The sequence below is a fragment of the Bos taurus genome, chromosome X, assembly GCF_002263795.3.
Source record: "Bos taurus isolate L1 Dominette 01449 registration number 42190680 breed Hereford chromosome X, ARS-UCD2.0, whole genome shotgun sequence".
Classification (NCBI taxonomy): Eukaryota; Metazoa; Chordata; class Mammalia; order Artiodactyla; family Bovidae; genus Bos; species Bos taurus.
This window is the reverse complement of record NC_037357.1, coordinates 64180282-64198256: the sequence shown is the minus strand read 5'-3', so window position 1 is coordinate 64198256 and position 17975 is coordinate 64180282. Positions and strand designations below refer to the sequence as shown.

At 36.5% G+C, this 17975-nt stretch overlaps 1 protein-coding gene across 4 annotated transcripts in view; it reads right to left on the bottom strand.

Moving 5' to 3' along the window:
* Positions 1-17975, bottom strand: part of PLS3 (plastin 3) — a 96780-nt gene that overhangs the window by 38703 nt on the left and 40102 nt on the right. For 2 of the 4 annotated variants that reach the window (XM_005227914.5, NM_001045923.2), the window contains 2 exon segments: positions 10934-11018; positions 7803-7883 (listed from right to left, as the gene is read on the bottom strand). The exons of 1 other annotated variant lie outside the window; for it this stretch is intronic. In XM_005227914.5, coding sequence (XP_005227971.1) covers positions 7803-7875 — 73 coding nt within the window. In that variant the 5' untranslated portion in view covers positions 7876-7883; positions 10934-11018. 4 annotated transcript variants of the gene reach the window in all.

The following is a 17975-nucleotide window of genomic DNA, read 5'->3' as shown; positions in this document are numbered from 1 at the left end:
CAGTTTTCCCAGCACCACTTGTTAAAGAGATTGTCTTTTCTCCATTGTATATTCTTGCCTGCTTTGTTGAAGATAAGGTGTCCATAGGTGAGTGGATTTATCTCTGGGCTTTTTATTTTGTTCCATTGATCTATATTTCTGTCTTTGTGCCAGTACCATACCATCTTGATGACTGTAGCTTTGTAGTAGAGCCTGAAGTCAGGCAGGTTGATTCCTCCAGTTCCATTCTTCTTTCTCAAGATTGGTTGGCTATTTGAGATTTTTTGTATTTCCATACAAATTGTGAAATTATTTGTTCTAGTTCTGTGGAAAATACCGTTGGTAGCTTGATAGGGATTGCACTGAATCTATAGATTGCTTTAGGTAGTATACTCATTTTCACTATATTGATTCTTTCAATCCGTGAACATGGTATATTTCTCCATCTATTTGTGTCCTCTTTGATTTCTTTCATCAGTGTTTTATACTTTTCTATATATAAGTCTTTTGTTTCTTTACGTAGATATATTCCTGCTGCTGCTGCTGCTAAGTCGCTTCAGTCGTGTCCAACTCTGTGCAACCCCATGGAGTGCAGCCTACCAGGCTTCTCCGTCCATGGGATTCTCCAGGCAAGAACACTGGAGTGGGTTGCCATTTCCTTCTCCAATGCATGAAAGTGGAAAGTGAAAGTGAAGTCGCTGTCGTGTCTGACTCTTTGAGACCCCATGGACTGCAGCCTACCAGGCTCCTCCATCCATGGGATTTTCCAGGCAACAGTACTGGAGTGGGGTGCCATTGCCTTCTCCCAGTATTTTAGTATTTTTGTTGCAATGGTGAATGGAATTGTTTCCTTAATTTCTCTTTCTGTTTTCTCATTGTTAGTATATAGGAATGCAAAGGATTTCTGTGTGTTAATTTTATACCCTGCAACTGTACTATATTCATTGATTAGCTCTAGTAATTTTCTGGTGGAGTCTTTAGGGTTTTCTATGTAGAGGATCATGTCATCTGCAAACAGTGAAACTTTTACTTCTTCTTTTCCAATCTGGATTCCTTTTATTTCTTTTTCTGCTCTGATCACTGTGGCCAAAGCTTCCAAAACTATGTTGAATAATAGTGGTGAGAGTGGGCACCCTTGTCTTATTCCTGACTTTAGGGCAAATGCTTTCAATTTTTCACCATTGAGAATAGTGTTTGCTGTGGGTTTGTCATGTATAGCTTTTATTATGTTGAGGTATGTTCCTTCTATTCCTGCTTTCTGGAAGGTTTATATCATAAATGGATGTTGGATTTTGTCAAAGGCTTTCTGTGCATCTATTGAGATAATCATATGGTTTTTATCTGTCAATTTGTTAATGTGGTATTTTACATTGGTTGACTTGGGGATATTAAAGAATCCATGCACCCATGGGATAAAGCCCACTTGGTCATGATGTATGATCTTTTTAATATGTTGTTGGATTCTGATTGCTGGAAATTTTCTAAGGATTTTTGCATCTATGTTCATCAGTGATACTGGCCTATAGTTTTCTTTTTTTGTGGCATCTTTGTCTGCTTTTGGTATTAGGGTGATGGTGGCCTCATAGAATGAGTTTGGAAGTTTACCTCCCTCTGCAGTTTTCTAGAAGAGTTTGAATAGGATAGGTGTTCAGTTCAGTTCAGTTCAGTCACTCAGTCGTGTCCGACTCTTTGCGATCCCATGAATCACAGCACGCCAGGCCTCCCTGTCCATCACCAACTCCCAGAGTTCACTCAAACTCTTGTCCATTGAGTCGGTGATGCCATCCAGCCATCTCATCTTCTGTCATCCCCTTCTCCTCCTGCCCCCAATCCCTCCCAGTAACAGGGTCTTTTCCAATGAGTAAACTCTTTGCATGAGGTGCCCAAAGTATTGGAGTTTCAGCTTTAGCATCAATCCTTCCAATGAACACCTAGGACTGATCTCCTTTAGGATGGACTCGTTGGATCTCCTTGCACTCCAAGGGACTCTCAAGAGTCTTCTCCAACACCACAGTTCAAAAGCATCAATTCTTCGGTGCTCAGCTTTCTTCACAGTTCAACTCTCACATCCATACATGACCACTGGAAAAACCATAGCCTTGACTAGACGGACCTTTGTTGGCAAAGTAATGTCTCTGCTTTTCAATATGCTATCTAGGTTGGTCATAATTTTCCTTCCAAGCAGTAAGTGTCTTTTAATTTCATAGCTCTTCTCTAAATTTTTGGTAGAATTCAGCTGTGAAGCCATCTGGTACTGGGGTTTTGTTTGCTGGAAGATTTCTCATTACAGTTTCAATATCTGTGCTTGTGATGGGTCTGTTAAGATTTTCTGTTTCTTCCTGGCTTAGTTTTGGAAAGTTGTAGTTTTCTAAGAATTTGTCCATTTTTCAAGTTGTCCATTTTATTGGCAAATAGTTGCTGACAGTAGTCTCTTATGATTCTTTGTATTTCTGTGTTGTCTGTTGTGATTTCTCCATTTTCATTTCTAATTTTGTTGATATGATTCTTCTGTCTTTGTTTCTTTATGAGTCTGGCTAATGGTTTTTCAATTTTATTTATTTTCTCAAAGAACCAGGTTTTAGGTTTCTTGATTTTTGCTATTGTCTCTTTTGTTTCTTTTGCATTTACTTCTACCCTAATTTTTAAGATTTCTTTCCTTCTACTAACCCTCGGGTTCTTCATTTCTTCCTTCTAGTTGCTTTAGGTGTAGAGTTTGGTTATTTAGTTGACTTTTTTCTTGTTTCTTGAGGTAAGCCTGTATTGCTGTGAATCTTCCCCTTAGCACTGCTTTTACAGTGTTCCATAGGTTTGGGGTTATGTGTTTTCATTTTCATTCTTTTTATGCATATTTTTATTTCTTTTTTGATTTTTCTGCGATTTGTTGCTTATTAAGCAGCATGTTGTTCAGCCTCCATATGTTGGAATTTTTAATATTTTTTCTCGTGTAATTGAGATCTAATCTTACTGCATTGTGGTCAGAAAAGATGCTTGGAATGATTTCAATTTTTTTGAATTTGCCAAGGCTAGATTAATGGCCCAGAATGTGATCTATCCTGGAGAAGGTTCCATGTGCACTTGAGTAAAAGGTGAAATTCCTTGTTTTAGGGTGAAATCTCCTATAGATATCAATTAGGTCTAACTGGTCTATTGTATCATTTAAAGTTTGTGTTTCCTTGTTAATTTTCTGTTTAGTTGATCTATCCATAGGTGTGAGTGCAGTATTAAGGTCTCCCACTATTACTGTGTTATTGCTAAATTCCCCTTTCATACTTGTTAGCATTTGCCTTACATATTACGGTGCTCCTATGTTGGGTGCATTGAAGAAGGAAATGGCACCCCACTCCAGTGTTCTTGCCTGGAGAATCCCAGGGATAGGGGAGCCTGGTAGGCTGCTGTCTATTGGGTCACACAGAGTCGGACACGACTGAAGCGACATAGCAGCAGCAGCAGCAGCAGCATGTTGGGTGCATATATATTTATAATTGTTATATCTTCTTCGTGGATTAGTCCTTTGATTATTATGTTGTGTCCTTCTTTGTCTCTTTTCACAGCCTTTGTTTTAAAAGTCTATTTTATCTGATATGAGTATTGCTACTCCTGCTTTCTTTTGGTCTCTTTGTGTGGAATATCTTTTTTCCAGCCGTTCACTTTTAGTCTATATGTGTTCCTTGTTTTGAAGTGGGTCTCTTGTAGACAACATATATAGGGGTCTTGGTTTTGTATCCATTCAGCCAGTCTTTGTCTTTTGTTTGGGGCATTCAACCCATTTACATTTAAGGCAATTATTGATAAGTATGATCCCATTGCCATTTAGTTTGTTGTTTTGGGTTCAAGTTTATACTCCCTTTCTGTTTTTCCTGTCGAGAGAAGATCCTTTACAATTGTTGAAGAGCTGGTTTAGTGGTAATGAATTCTCTCAGTTTTGCTTGCCTGTAAAGCTTTGGATTTCTCCTTCATATTTTAATGTGATCCTTACTGGATACAGTAATCTGGGTTGTAGGCTTTTCTCTTTCATCACTTTAAGTATGTCCTGCCATTCCCTTCTGGCCAGTTTTTATGTTTTAAGCCGTAATTAAACAAATATACACTGGTGTCATTTTATTGAATACTAAAAGTAAATTAAATGAAATCACTGTACTTTTTGTCACATCATCTCGATGTGATTTTTATATACTAGAGAATATCAAGTAATTTGATAACATTTAATTTCCTGAGATGAGAAAATCTGGTACAGCTACAATTACCATAACCAAAAATTTTTGGGTTAGTTTGGTGGGCAGCCTCAAAGGAATATACCCACAGTATTCCTAGTCACTTATGAAGCCCCATTATTCTTTAACTTCAAAAGTGTAGAATTCCTGTTTTGTTTTGTTTTTTAAAGCAGAGTGGCTGCTTCTAAGGAGAGAAAAAAGTCAGATGTAAGTGTTTGCAGGACTAAAGCCAATCTGAGAATTTCTATATTACATGAATTTACTTTTATGACAAGTAATCATTCAAATGAACTCTAGCTTCCCTAACAAGATTAAAGTTTCAAAATGTAAAAGACATTTTCTACTTGGTAAAATATTTACTTCCTAAGTGTTCTGAAAAGCTTTATGTATTCTTCTTTAGAATGAATTTATGCAGCCTTGCAGCATTTAAATTAAAACAGAAACATCATGATGTAAGAAAAAATGAGAGCCAAGGCTTCTGCTATCCCATTGAGAAATACTGGAAACAAATATTGAGAAAATGAAAATAATTAGATGAAAATATACTGCTTGGAACTTAACATGAAGCAGGTGCAGAAAGTGAGTGAAAGGAAAACTTTAAGTCTTAGTACTCGATTTTTATTGCTAATAGAGGGAATTTTAAAGCAGTATTAATTGATTGAACAAAACCCATGATTAGTGGTAATTACAGAGATTTTCTCCATACACTATGATTTTGCTGAATTTCTAAAGAGATAATCAAGGCTATTATTGTTAATAGATGGGAAAAATCATATAATGATTTCCATATTTTGTCACAATTGAACTGAGATAAAGTAGTCCTCCCTTCACTCCCCATAAAAAAGAATTGTCCTTGTCAGGAAAATAAGATATGGACCTTGTTTTTAAAAACAAGTTTTCCTGAATGAAGGGGAAAAAAAGGGATTTCCATAATACCTTTGATAGTTGTTGCCTAAGGGCTCTGTAAATAAGAATAACTAAAAACTACAAAGATTTTAAAAGAAAATCTAGATTCAACTGGGTCTTTAAACACTTTTCTGAAAGACTATACACAGTTTTTAATATGCTGAAAAATACAAATTTTATGTGTTACACTGTAATGGCCAAATCCTTCAGCAATAAATTCTGCCATGATGAAAATCTTCATAACAAAGACCCTTTGTGATAAAGTCCTACTACATGAAAAGACTATGTATAATTCCTTAGAATGGAATTATTTATGCATTGAAAACTAAACGTGTACAACAGTGAGCTAGATATTGAGGGGGAATACAAAGAATATTATGTGGAACAGGTAGAAAATTTGGACTCCAGAATTCCTGTTTATAGCACACAGAGTGATAAGAGTCTACATATCACAGGAATATATGCCTGGTAGGGCTTCAGTAAGACACATGGTCCAGTCTCTCAGCTTTGAGAAGGTCTTTGCCTTCCCTAAACCCTCCAAAATATATGATTTAAAGTAAGACAGAAGTTCTACAATGACCCTTTGTTGCAGTCCAAGTTCTAATTGATTCCTCATTAGCCCAATTTAGCCCCATTTCCTCCTTGGAGATAATTGGTCAACCCCTTTTTATATCATTAAGCTTTAAAAGAGCAATTAAGCTCTTTTACTGACAAAACTATTCCAGTGCCATCAGGTAAATAATATTTGAATTAATTTTATTTTTTAAAAAATATTTCACACAAATATTTCTAAGATGCTGCACATGAGAACAAAACCTGTATTCAACAGTAAACATTGATTTGAGGAGGTGAGGCTTTGAAGATTAAGTAATAGCAACAATAAGGTATCCACACCAAAATTCTAGCAATAAAAAAACAAATTAGGCAGAAACAAATACAACATTGTAAAGCAATTATCCTCCAATTAAAAATAAATTCAAAAAATAAAATAAAATGGATAACCAAAAAATAAAAAAATAAAAGGCTGTCCCCAACACTGAAGATGAATAAAAATAAAACAGAAAGTCCAAAGGAAACAATGATAAAAAAAAAAAAACAATTTCTACAGAATAATGTGATATAAATAGTCTTGCAGCCAAGAATCCACCTGCTGTTTTCCATAATCAATCTAATATTAAATTGAGTAGTACATTGAGTAGTCCAGTAAGTGGTATGAATGGCAAGTTAACTATATTTTTTTTCATACACACACATAGTCATGTTAAAGATTCAGGACTATTTTTTCCTAGTTAGAATTCTGATGGGATTATGAATAGTCACTCTGGCTGTTGGGGTGGGGGGGGACTGTCATTACCTTTCCCAAGGCATGTTGTTGTTACCAAATGCCTTCATAAATATACTCACAAATATATGGGAATATAGCAAGGAGATCAAGCCAGTCAGTCCTAAAGGAAATCAACCCTGAATATTCATAGGAAGGACTGATGCTGAAGTTCAAGCTCCAATACTTTGGCCACCTGATGCAAAGAGCTGACTCATTGGAAAAGGCCGTGATGCTGGGAAAGATTGAAGGCAAGAGGAGAAGGGGGTGACAGAGGACGAGATGGTTGGATGGCATCACCGACTCAATGGACATGAGTTTGAGCACATTTCAGGAGATAGTGAAGGACAAGGAAGCCTGGCATGACACGGTCCATGGGGTCACAAAGAGTCGGACATGACTGAGCAAGTGAACAACAAGAGATGTGTATTTTCTCACTTTTCACTTGGGGTTTCCAACACAGGTCAAAGAGTAGATTCTGGTTTAAATAACAAATTATTATGATTTAACTTCATATTAAGAAGATATCAAACAGTAATACTCTCCCTCTGAAAGCACCTGTTGAGTACACAAATCAATAATCAGGTCTTTTCTCATTATCTTTACTGACTTGACCTGAGCACTTAAACAATGGAAGGTAAATACTATAAGTTGCTTCCATAGCTGCTAAATTTGAAGACATGTTATATGATGTTAAAGGATAAGACAAATGGTATGATAATCCTTCCCATCTTATACATATGATAATTCAAGAAGGTAGAACAGTGTGCATTATCCAAAGGCACAATACATCCATGAAAAAGGCAGTAATGCCATGTTAATTAAAAGTAAACTATCATCCCAGATTCCCAGGTGGGTCAGGAAGATCACCTGGAGTAGGGAATGGCAATCCACACCAGTATTATCGCCTGGAAAATTACAAGGGCAGAGGAGCCTAGTGGGCTATAGTCCATGGGGTTGCAAAGAGTCACTCATGACTGCATGACTGAGCATGCACACACACACATGTGCACATGCACACACACACACAATATCATCTAATGGTTCTTAACATTTTGGGGGTCAGTTGGCTCCTTGAGAATATAGTGAAAGCTTCAAATCCTCTCCTCAGAAAAATATGGTAAAACAAAATTTGTCTACAAATTTCAGGAGCCACAGAAGCCCCCAGTTAAAGACTGGGACCCTGGACTAAAAACCTCTCACCATATTAGATACTAGCTATAATTAGCAATGACACAGTTTAAAGTGTGGCTTCTAGAACTTTATTCCATAGATTTTAACTAGTTTCCTGATTAACCATTCACATAATTTTTCAGAGAAATAACTTTCATTAGTGCCAAATAAACACTGCTTTACCATAGTTACCCTACAAAAAAACAACTCACCAACTTTTGCAAAGGCCTCTTTGAGTTCATCAAGCTCATCTTTGGAAATCTGAGTGGTAGCCATCTCATCCATTTAAAGATCTAAGGAGAAACCAAAAAGGGTTAAGACTTGAACACAGTCACAGATAAAGAGAACAAACAGGTAGATGCAGGACGGGAGGGGAGAGGGGGAGGAAAGAAGTGAGGAAGGTAAAGAGGTACAAACTTCCAATTATAAATTGAAAAATAACTGAGTCACAGGTATGAAATGTACAGTGTGGGAAATATAGTAAATAACTAATATCTTTGTGTGGTGACATAATTAAAACTAGACTTATCCTGGTGATCAGTTTGGAATGTACAGAAATATCAAATCACTATGTTAGGTAACAAGAACTAACAGTGTTGTGGGTCAATTATATTTCAAAAACAAACTGACAGAAAAAGAGATGAGATTGGTGGTTACAAGATGCAGGGGTTTACCAGAGGATAGGGAATTGGATGAAGGCAGTTAAAAGGTATAAACTCCCAGTTATAAGTAAGTAATAGGGATGTAATGTACAACATGATAACTATAATATGAAAGTTGTTAAGAGAGCAAATCCTAAGAGTTCTCATCAAAAGGAAAAACATGTTTTTCTTTTATTTTGTATCTATATGAGATAATGCATGTTTAATAAATTTATTGTGATAATCTTTTCATGATGTATATAAATCATTTTGCTGTTCACCTTAAACTTCTACAATGCTGTATGTCAATTATATCTATAAAACTGGAAGAAAAAAATTTTAAGACAAAAAATTTGTGATGAATATATTATAAGCAATTCTGTAAACTCTCATTTTAGGGACAATTTAGACAGAAATGCAAACTACTAGAACTATCTGAATAGGTTCCCATATTTCTAGCTACAGCCATAATGAAGAAAACAAATGAGAAATTATCATTGGTCAAAAGCTCCTCAGACAAAAATACTTCTCAATCTTCCTTTCAAGGACAAAGTCTTATGCTGCATTCAAAGAATGTAAAGAAGGGGCAAGGTAGCAAGCAATGATAGATTCTTGGTTATATGAGCCAAAATGAAGTCAAAATTATGTGACTAAAGATTCAAATAAAATATAACTTTTTTAGGACTTCCCTGGTGGTCCAGTGGTTAGGTCTCTGTGCTTCCACTGCAAAGGGCACAGGTTCAATCCCTGGAGGGGGAACTAAGATCCCGTATGCCACATGGCATGGCCAATAAATGTTTAAAAAATAACTTTTTCAATTAGCATCTATCTATCTTACTGGCTAGTTCCCTTTTTTCTGTCTTTATTGAGATATGTGACATAATATTGTGTAAGTTTAAGCTGTACAACATAACAACTTGATATATACATATATTGTGAAATATATAGTAACTTAACCACAATAAAGTAAGTTAACACATCTATCACCTCACATAGTTACCATTTTTTCCCCTTAAGTCATTTAAGAGTCATTCACTGTGGAAAATCTTATGTTCAAATCGGAGCATACTAACAGCTACCAATCATCCCCATTAAAGAACAAATCAACTAAAACAAATTATTTTTGGGTTTGATACAGAAATACACACAAGAGCATGCTTATCAACACATCTTTGTGTACACAACTTATTAACATTATTTGAGCTTATACTCTTCCTGATTTGGCCCTATTTTACCTATTTAACCAACAAACAGGGCTTGGCAAACTATGGTCTGTGGGACCAATCTGGACCACTGCTTATTTCTGTATGGCTCCAACCATCTGTATGTTTTGTTTTGTTTTTTTTTCAGATAAACATCTGCTGTCAAATGTTTGAACTTCAATAAAATGAAATGTTATCCCAGAAAAAAAAAAAAAAAGAATTCCATTTTTTCTCATAACTACAGCTGTATTGCCGAAAAAAGTACTCAAATAGTTATTATTTTTTGAATTTTGTCAGTAAAAAATTGTAGAAACAATATTTAAATCCTTGACATAAATAATATAATATTCTTATTTTGCCTCTTGGTGTACAATATTTATGAGGGGACCTTTACAGAAAATCTTGATTGATTCCTGCAATAGAGAAAGGAGGTCTGTACTACAATGGAAAATCCCCACATACAAACCTATTAACAACTTTTAGACAGAAGGAAATGCACATGATTATTTGTTGTCTTTTTCTTTTTTTTTTCTCATTTAATCTTTTTAACTCCTGGAGGAGGAAATGGCAACCCACTCCAGTATTCTTGCCCAGAGAATTCCATGGTCAGAGGAACCTGGCCAGCTAAAGTCCATGGGGTTGCAAAGAGTTGGACATGACTGAGTGACTTTCACATACACAATCTTTTTAAAGAAATTTACTTTTTAGCTGAACTGAGCAAAAAGCAGAGAATTTAGTTTCCATATACCCCCTGCCCTAACACTCTAACAGCCTCCCTTATTATGAACATCTTTCATCAGTGATACATTTGTTACAACTGATGAACCTTCTTTAATGCATCATTGTCACCTAAGTCAACAGTTTACATTAGGCTCACTCTTTGTGCTGTACATACTATGCATTTTGTATACACAAAATGGATACCATTATAGTATCATACAGGATAGTGTCACTGCCCTAAATGTGTTGCCTGTTAAAGTTCAAAAACTATATGAAAAGCAAATTTGAGATCTTATATTTATCTCTTTTAAACATTTTTATTAAAAGTTAAAAAATTACTTGCCAACTCTTCTGTCTGCCATGATGCCTAATATTTAATACAGAAGAGCTCAAAAGAGAGTGAACCACATCTGTCTTCTGCACACCCATCATTGTCACTTCTAGAACTAACCACAATTCGTCATGTAGTAAGGGACTCAAAAAATTAGTACTTTCATAAATTCATCCATTCAACAACTATGTGCCAAGCCCTACATCAGATAAATTCATATTCCTACTAATTCTCTGAACCCTCATAACAGCCTTTTGAGGTAAATATTCTTACTCCTTTTAGAATTCAAACTCAGGTTTCTCAAATCCCTGCAAAGATTTAAAATGACCATATGATACTATTCGCTATGTTTCCACCCTAATACAACACACATGTATAATGACTCATGTTTTTAAAAAATTAAATAGCAGACTTTTCAAAAACTTGTCTGTTCATAAAACTTTTCTTACCTCTAGTGTTAAAATGTCACTAAAGATGGACAACTTGTCAGTAGATAAGCTGTGTAAAAAACACCTTTCAGAGCAGTCTCAGGATCTATAGGGTAAAGAAAGATCTTCAGTTGTATACAAAGGCAGTCATTTTCAAGATTTGGAGAGTAAAAAATGATTTTGCCTAAGTTAGCCTGCAACCTGCTAATGGTATTTTTTAAAATATTCTATACCTTACTAATATGATGTTCAACATTTCTGATTACCAAAATACTCTATAGGTTTCACTCTAATTTTCTTTACACATATTTTAAGTAATCATGTTTTTAATGTGAAATAATTGCCCCTCTCTAGTAATTACATCACACAGAACAATGGCATAGAAAGTTTGAAAGTGAGACTGTCTCAGAAAATTGAAAACACGTGGCCTCTCCTTCAGTTCTAAAGTTTCCATCTTGTTTGGGCAATTTGTGAGTCAATAATAATCCAAAATATATGTTTTTTAACAATATATTATTCTTTGTTGTGCAGAAGCTTTTAATTTTAATTAGATCCCATTTGTTTATTTTTGCTTTTATTTCCAATATTCTGGGAGGTGGGTCATAGAGGATCCTGCTGTGATTTATGTCAGAGAGTGTTTTGCCTATGTTCTCCTCTAAGAGTTTTATAGTTTCTGGTCTTACGTTTAGATCTTTAGTCCATTTTGAGTTTATTTTTGTGTATGGTGTTAGAAAGTGTTCTAGTTTCATTCTTTTACATGTGGTTGACCAGTTTTCCCAGCACCACATGTTAAAGAGATTGTCTTTTCTCCATTGTATATTCTTGCCTCCTTTGTCAAAGATAATGTGCCCATAGGTGCGTGGATTTATCTCTGGGCTTTCTATTTTTTCCCATTGATCTATATTTCTGTCTTTGTGCCAGTACCATACTGTCTTGATGACTGTGGCTTTGTAGTAGAGCCTGAAGTCAGGCAGGTTGATTCCTCCAGTTCCGTTCTTCCTTCTCAAGATTGCTTTGGCTATTCAAGGTTTTTTGTATTTCCATACAAATTGTGAAATTATTTGTTCTAGCTCTGTGAAGAATACCGTTGGTAGCTTGATAGGGACTGCATTGAATCTATAGATTTCTTTGGGTAGTATATTCATTTTCACTATATTGATTCTTTCAATCCATAAACATAGTATATTTCTCCATGTATTAGTGTCTTCTTTGATTTCTTTCACCAGAGTTTTATAGTTTTCTATATATAGCTCTGTAGTTTCTTTAAGTAGATATATTCCTAAGTATTTTATTCTTTTCATTGCAATGGTGAATGGAATTGTTTCCTTAATTTCTCTTTCCATTTTCTCATTATTAGTGTATAGGAATGCAAGGGGTTTCTGTGTGTTGATTTTATATCCTGCAACTTTACTATATTCATTGATTAGTTCTAGTAATTTTCTGGTGGAGTCTTTAGAGTTTTATATGTAGAGGAAACTATAAGCAATGTGAAAAGACAGCCTTCAGAATGGGAGAAAATAATAGCAAATGAAGCAACTGACAAACAACTAATCTCAAAAATATTCAAGCAACTCCTGCAGCTCAATTCCAGAAAAATAAACGACCCAATCAAAAAATGGGCCAAAGAACTAAACAGACATTTCTCCAAAGAAGACATACATACATAAACACATGAAAAGATGCTCAACATCACTCATTATCAGAGAAATGAAAATCAAAACCACAGTGAGGTACCATATCAAGCCAGTCAGAAGGGCTGCTATCCAAAAGTCTACAAGCAGTAAATGCTGGAGAGGATGTGGAGAAAAGGGAAACCTCTTACACTGTTGGTGGGAATGCAAACTAGTACAGCCACTATGGAGAACAGTGTGGAGATTCCTTAAAAAACTGGAAATAGAACTGCCTTATGACCCAGCAGTCCCACTGCTGGGCATACACACCGAGGAAATCAGAATTGAAAGAGACACGTGTACCCCAATGTTCATCGCAGCACTGTTTATAATAGCCAGGACATGGACACAACCTAGATGTCCATCAGCAGATGAATGGATAAGAAAGCTGTGGTACATATACACAATGGAGTATTACTCAGCCATTAAAAAGAATACATTTGAATCAGTTCTAATGAGGTGGAGGAAACTGGAGCCTATTATACAGAGTGAAGTAAGCCAGAAAGAAAAACACCAAATACAGTATACTAATGCATATATATGGAATTTAGAAAGATGGTAACAATAACCCTGTATGCGAGGTAGCAAAAGAGACACAGTTGTATAGAACAGTCTTTTGGACTCTGTGGGAGAGGGAGAGGGTGGGATGATTTGGGCGAATGTCACGGGAACATGTATAATATCATATAAGAAACGAATCACTAGTCCAGGTTCAATACAGGATGCTTGGGGCTGGTGCACTGGGATGACCCTGAGGGATGGTACGGGGAGGGAGGTGGGAGAGGGGTTCAGGATGGGGAATACGTGTATACCCGTGGCAGATTCATGTTGATGTGTGGCAGAACCAGTACAGTATTGTAGAGTAATTAGCATCCAATTAAAATAAATAAATTTAAATTTAAAAAAAAGAAAAGAAGCAAAAGGCAAAGGAGAAATGGAAAGGTATACCCATCTGATGCAGAGTTCCAAAAAATTTAAAAAAAAGTATATATTATTCTTATATTGTTATATCACTTCTATAAAAAAGAAAATTAGGCAAAAGTGGTTCTGGACATGTACCTCCCACCCACCCCATACCCAGCCCCAGCCCCAACCTGCAGCACCTTTCATTCTGGCTAACCAGTGGGTTCTGAATCAGTCCTTCTCTCCCAGTTCTCCCCTTTGCAGGCAGCAGGGCTAACAGGGTAGAAATGTCTTCCCTCTTCTTTATACCCCTCCCTTAACACATATGCACTTCTATCCTCACACAATTTTACCCAGGTCTCTGTTATATGTCTAGTTCCTGCCCTCAAAGTATTTACAATCTGGGGAAGACAAAGATGTAGATAATTATGATTTGACACAAAGTGAATTAGTGGTTGCAGTAAAAGGTAGATATGGGGGAAAGACTCTGAAAACTTTAAGGATTATTAAATTCATCTCAAGCAGGCCAAGAAAGTAGCACTTTTGTTCATCCTGCAAAATTAGGATATACATACATCTCATAGAAATGATTTCAAGGCACATGCTTACTTAAAATAATTAATAAAATGCATCATTAAAAAAAAACCACAAAATACACTTTCAAGTTTCCTAATTTCTTATTCCTGTCTAAATACCATCATGAAAGCCTAAAGTGACCCCTTTTACACTGATAGCTCAGATTTTTCAGCTACAGGAGACAAGAAGAGACACGACTAAGAATTAAAAGAACTGTAACACGTATATATTACCCAAAGAATATTTGTTTCGTTCAGGATAACAACATAGTTTAATTTAGGAGTCTCCCACTTAAATAAACTCCATTTTATTTATGATTATTTGAAAGTAAATAAATAAATGCTACCCTGAAGCACCTGAACTAAAACTAAGAAATCCAATGCAAAATTTAAAAGCCTCACAATACACACCTCAGTTGACAAAAATCATAATATTTAAATTAACTATTTAATGCAGATTTTTTTCTCACTATGAATAAAAAAAAAAAATTTGGAGAAGGAAATGGCAACCCACTCCAGTGTTCTTGCCTGAAGAATCCCAGGGACGGGGAAGCCTGGTGGGCTGCTGTCTCAGGTCGCACAGAGTTAGACACGACTGAAGCGACTTAGCAGCAGCAGCATGAATAAAAAAAAGGTTTGTCCTTAAGATTACTTATGGGTACTTGATGGAATCCAGCAATTAAGTACTATCTTAGAAGAAAATACCGTATTTAAATAATTTAGGGAAGACGATGGCACCCCACTCCAGTACTCTTGCCTGGAAAATCCCATGGACAGAGGAGCCTGGTAGGCTGCAGTCCATGGGGTCGCGAAGAGTAGGACACGACTGAGCGACTTCACTTTCACTTTTCACTTTCATGCATTGAAGAAGGAAATGGCAACCCACTCCAGTGTTCTTGCCTGGAGAATCCCAGGGACAGGGTGGGCCTCGTGGGCTGCCGTCTCCGGGGTCGCACAGAGTCGGACACGACTGAAGCGACTTAGCAGCAGCAGCAGCAGCCAGGAATATCAGATTTTTAGAAACTGTACAAATTAAAATTACTGAAAGCTCTACCCTCTTTGGCTCAGACGGTAAAGCGGCTGTCTACAACGCGTGAGACCTGGGTTTGATCCTTGGGTCGGGATGATCCCTTGGAGAAGGAAATGGCAATCCACTACAGTACTCTTGCCTGGAAAATCCCACGGACAGAGGAGCCTCGTAGGCCACAGTTCATGGGGACGCAAAGAGTCGGACACGACTGAGCGACTTCACTTTCACTTTCACTACCCTCTTTATAGGACATTCATTGTACTCTTTCTCTCAAAATAAGTAAAACATTCCAGATTGGGGTTTAGGAAGCAAAACAGATGATTATTGCCCCATAAACACCTTGATTGAATCCTGCATACTTGCAGCAAACTTGTTCCCCACCCAAGGATGTAGTATGTCAACACAGGAAGACTGAGAGATGTGGAATCAGAAGACATCAATCTGTCCCTGCTCTGAGACCTCCTAGCAGTGTGTCTATGAGTGAGTTTATTTAATCTATCTAAGCCTCGGTTTCCTCCTTTGAAAACAGCCATAATAACTACTTCCCTAGGGTCCTGATGAAGATTAAAGATGGTATGTGAAGGTACACTATAAACCACTAAGCATTATACAGCAACTTCAAATCCTTAATGAAAGAAAAAGAGAAACAAATCAATTCCTAAGTAATTAAGAGGCTATGTATAAATATAAGGCATGAGTTCTACTAAGAAGAACCTTTTAAATAAAATATACAAAAAGTTATGTCTTTTGCCCTATAATTATCAACTGCAGAGTATGACAGATCTCCTTCATATATAAAAACTATAAGCCTTTAAGTCAAAGTAATTTAAGAAGGCTGGGACTAATGAAAATTTGTCAGCCACTTTTTATCCATGAGTCAATTTGGCTCCTGCATAAGGCCAGTTTCCAAACACAACTTGAAGAATGGCCAGGAGAGTTTTTTTTTTTTTTTTTAATTATATTCAGTTCAGTTCAGCACTTAAAAAATAGTTAACAGCTTGTCAATACTGTCACATTCTTCCTACTTTGCAGTTTTTTTTCCTGTGAGCAATGAAAAATGAAAGGTGAAGAGGTAAAAGGTAAATATTATTGCTGAATAAAATTTCACAGTATGTGATTGGTAGGCAAAAAGAAAGTCTGACTGTTGAAATAGGTTGAAATGTGTCCTTTTCCCCAGTCTGTCTTCCCACAAAAAAAAAAAAAAAAATGAACTTTACTTATATGGAGAGAGAGCAGGCACTGATATTAAAAAAATAATAATAAATGTATTTATATATTTTCCCTCCATTTAAATTTAGCCAAATGAAATACCAATCAAAAATAAAAGCTTCCAAGGTCTCTGCATTTTTCTGAATTCTGTCATCTGCAGAGCACTTTGTCCCAAAATCTGTTTTCCTCCCTAGCTCCAGTGCTGGCCTTTTCTATAAAGGGAAAATAGCAGGAAAAAAGCAAACCTTCTCTCTCCTTAAACATCGAGAGACAGGAAAACAGATTTTTAAATAAGGGAATGAAACAAAAGCAAACAAAACTTTGTTTGTTTGTTTTTCATAAAAGGATATGGTATACAACTGAGTCTGAATTCAGGGCGTCTCCCATAGAGGAATCTTATGCCTATGAAGTCATCCCTAATTACAGTGTTTGACTAACAATACAGCAATTACAAAACCATTCCACTGGCTCATTTAACTATACTTAAACCCTGAATACAAATCTTTGCTGAGAAAGGTGTACCTACAACTAACTACCTGAAACAATTACTCAAATTCTGAAAAGCATTTGATGGGGGGTGGAGGCGGCGGGAGTTGGGGGGGGGAGGAGAGAGTGCCTGTTTTTATCCCCTAAAGCGATTCACTTTAGGAATGCAGAAGACTAAATTTTCTAATCTGTGTCAATCACAACCAACCGTGACTCAGGCAGCAGGGCACACACAGTGGGAAAATCAACCATGGATAATCAAGAGTTGATTGTGAATTTTGTATTTTTTTCTTGAAATTGAAAGGAACTATAAGATAAAAGCAGGGGCTATTCATCAGCCACTAGCAGGTAAACAGAATTGGGAAAGTGAGGCTGATGACTTAAAATCAGCCATTTGGTCACACACACCAGTTAAGCTAATAAGTTCAAATCATGAAGAAGAGAAGGTGGATAAAACATGGAAGAATACATTATTTGTATTTGTGTATTTGTCACCTTCCTCTGTCCAAAACAGGCAATGCTTCAGAACACCCACACTTCACATACCTAACTGTACCAACAGAAACTGCCACCCTGCCTCCTCCCTAACTGGTAAGTCAACAGCACTAGTCTCCAGGTCAGATGGGCATGCAACCCTATGAGTTAAAGCTCACCCACTCTCACTCTGATTACTCAAGCTCTAGTGACATGTTTCCAAATGACTTGAGAAGATTTCAACTTGAATGTCTATCATACTCACCCAACTTATTCATTTATATTCAAGCCTTAAGTGAATGTTTAATATGTACCAGGCACCATGTTGGGTGCTGCATATATAGAGATTTAGGATCCAAAGTATCCTCTCGAAGACTTTACTGTCCAGAGGGGACAAAGATGGAAAACAAAGACATAGTATTAATGCCATCATGCTAGTTACTGAGTGGTAGGGTGACAGTGACGGGCTTCAGGAAGTTTTCCAGAGAAGGTGACTTTTGAACTTTATCTTAAAACATAAGGAGGACATCCTCAGACAGATATCACTGGTAAAGGCACTCTAGGCACAGAGAAGATGATATTCTGGCGCTAAAGAAAGATAGTGTGCTTGGAGCACTGTGCCTAGGGTTTGTGACAAACACAGTTGGAGCAGAAAGTCAGGGTCTAATTTAGAAGGCTGAGACTCAAAATCTGGACTTAATCTTCTGGCCAAGGGA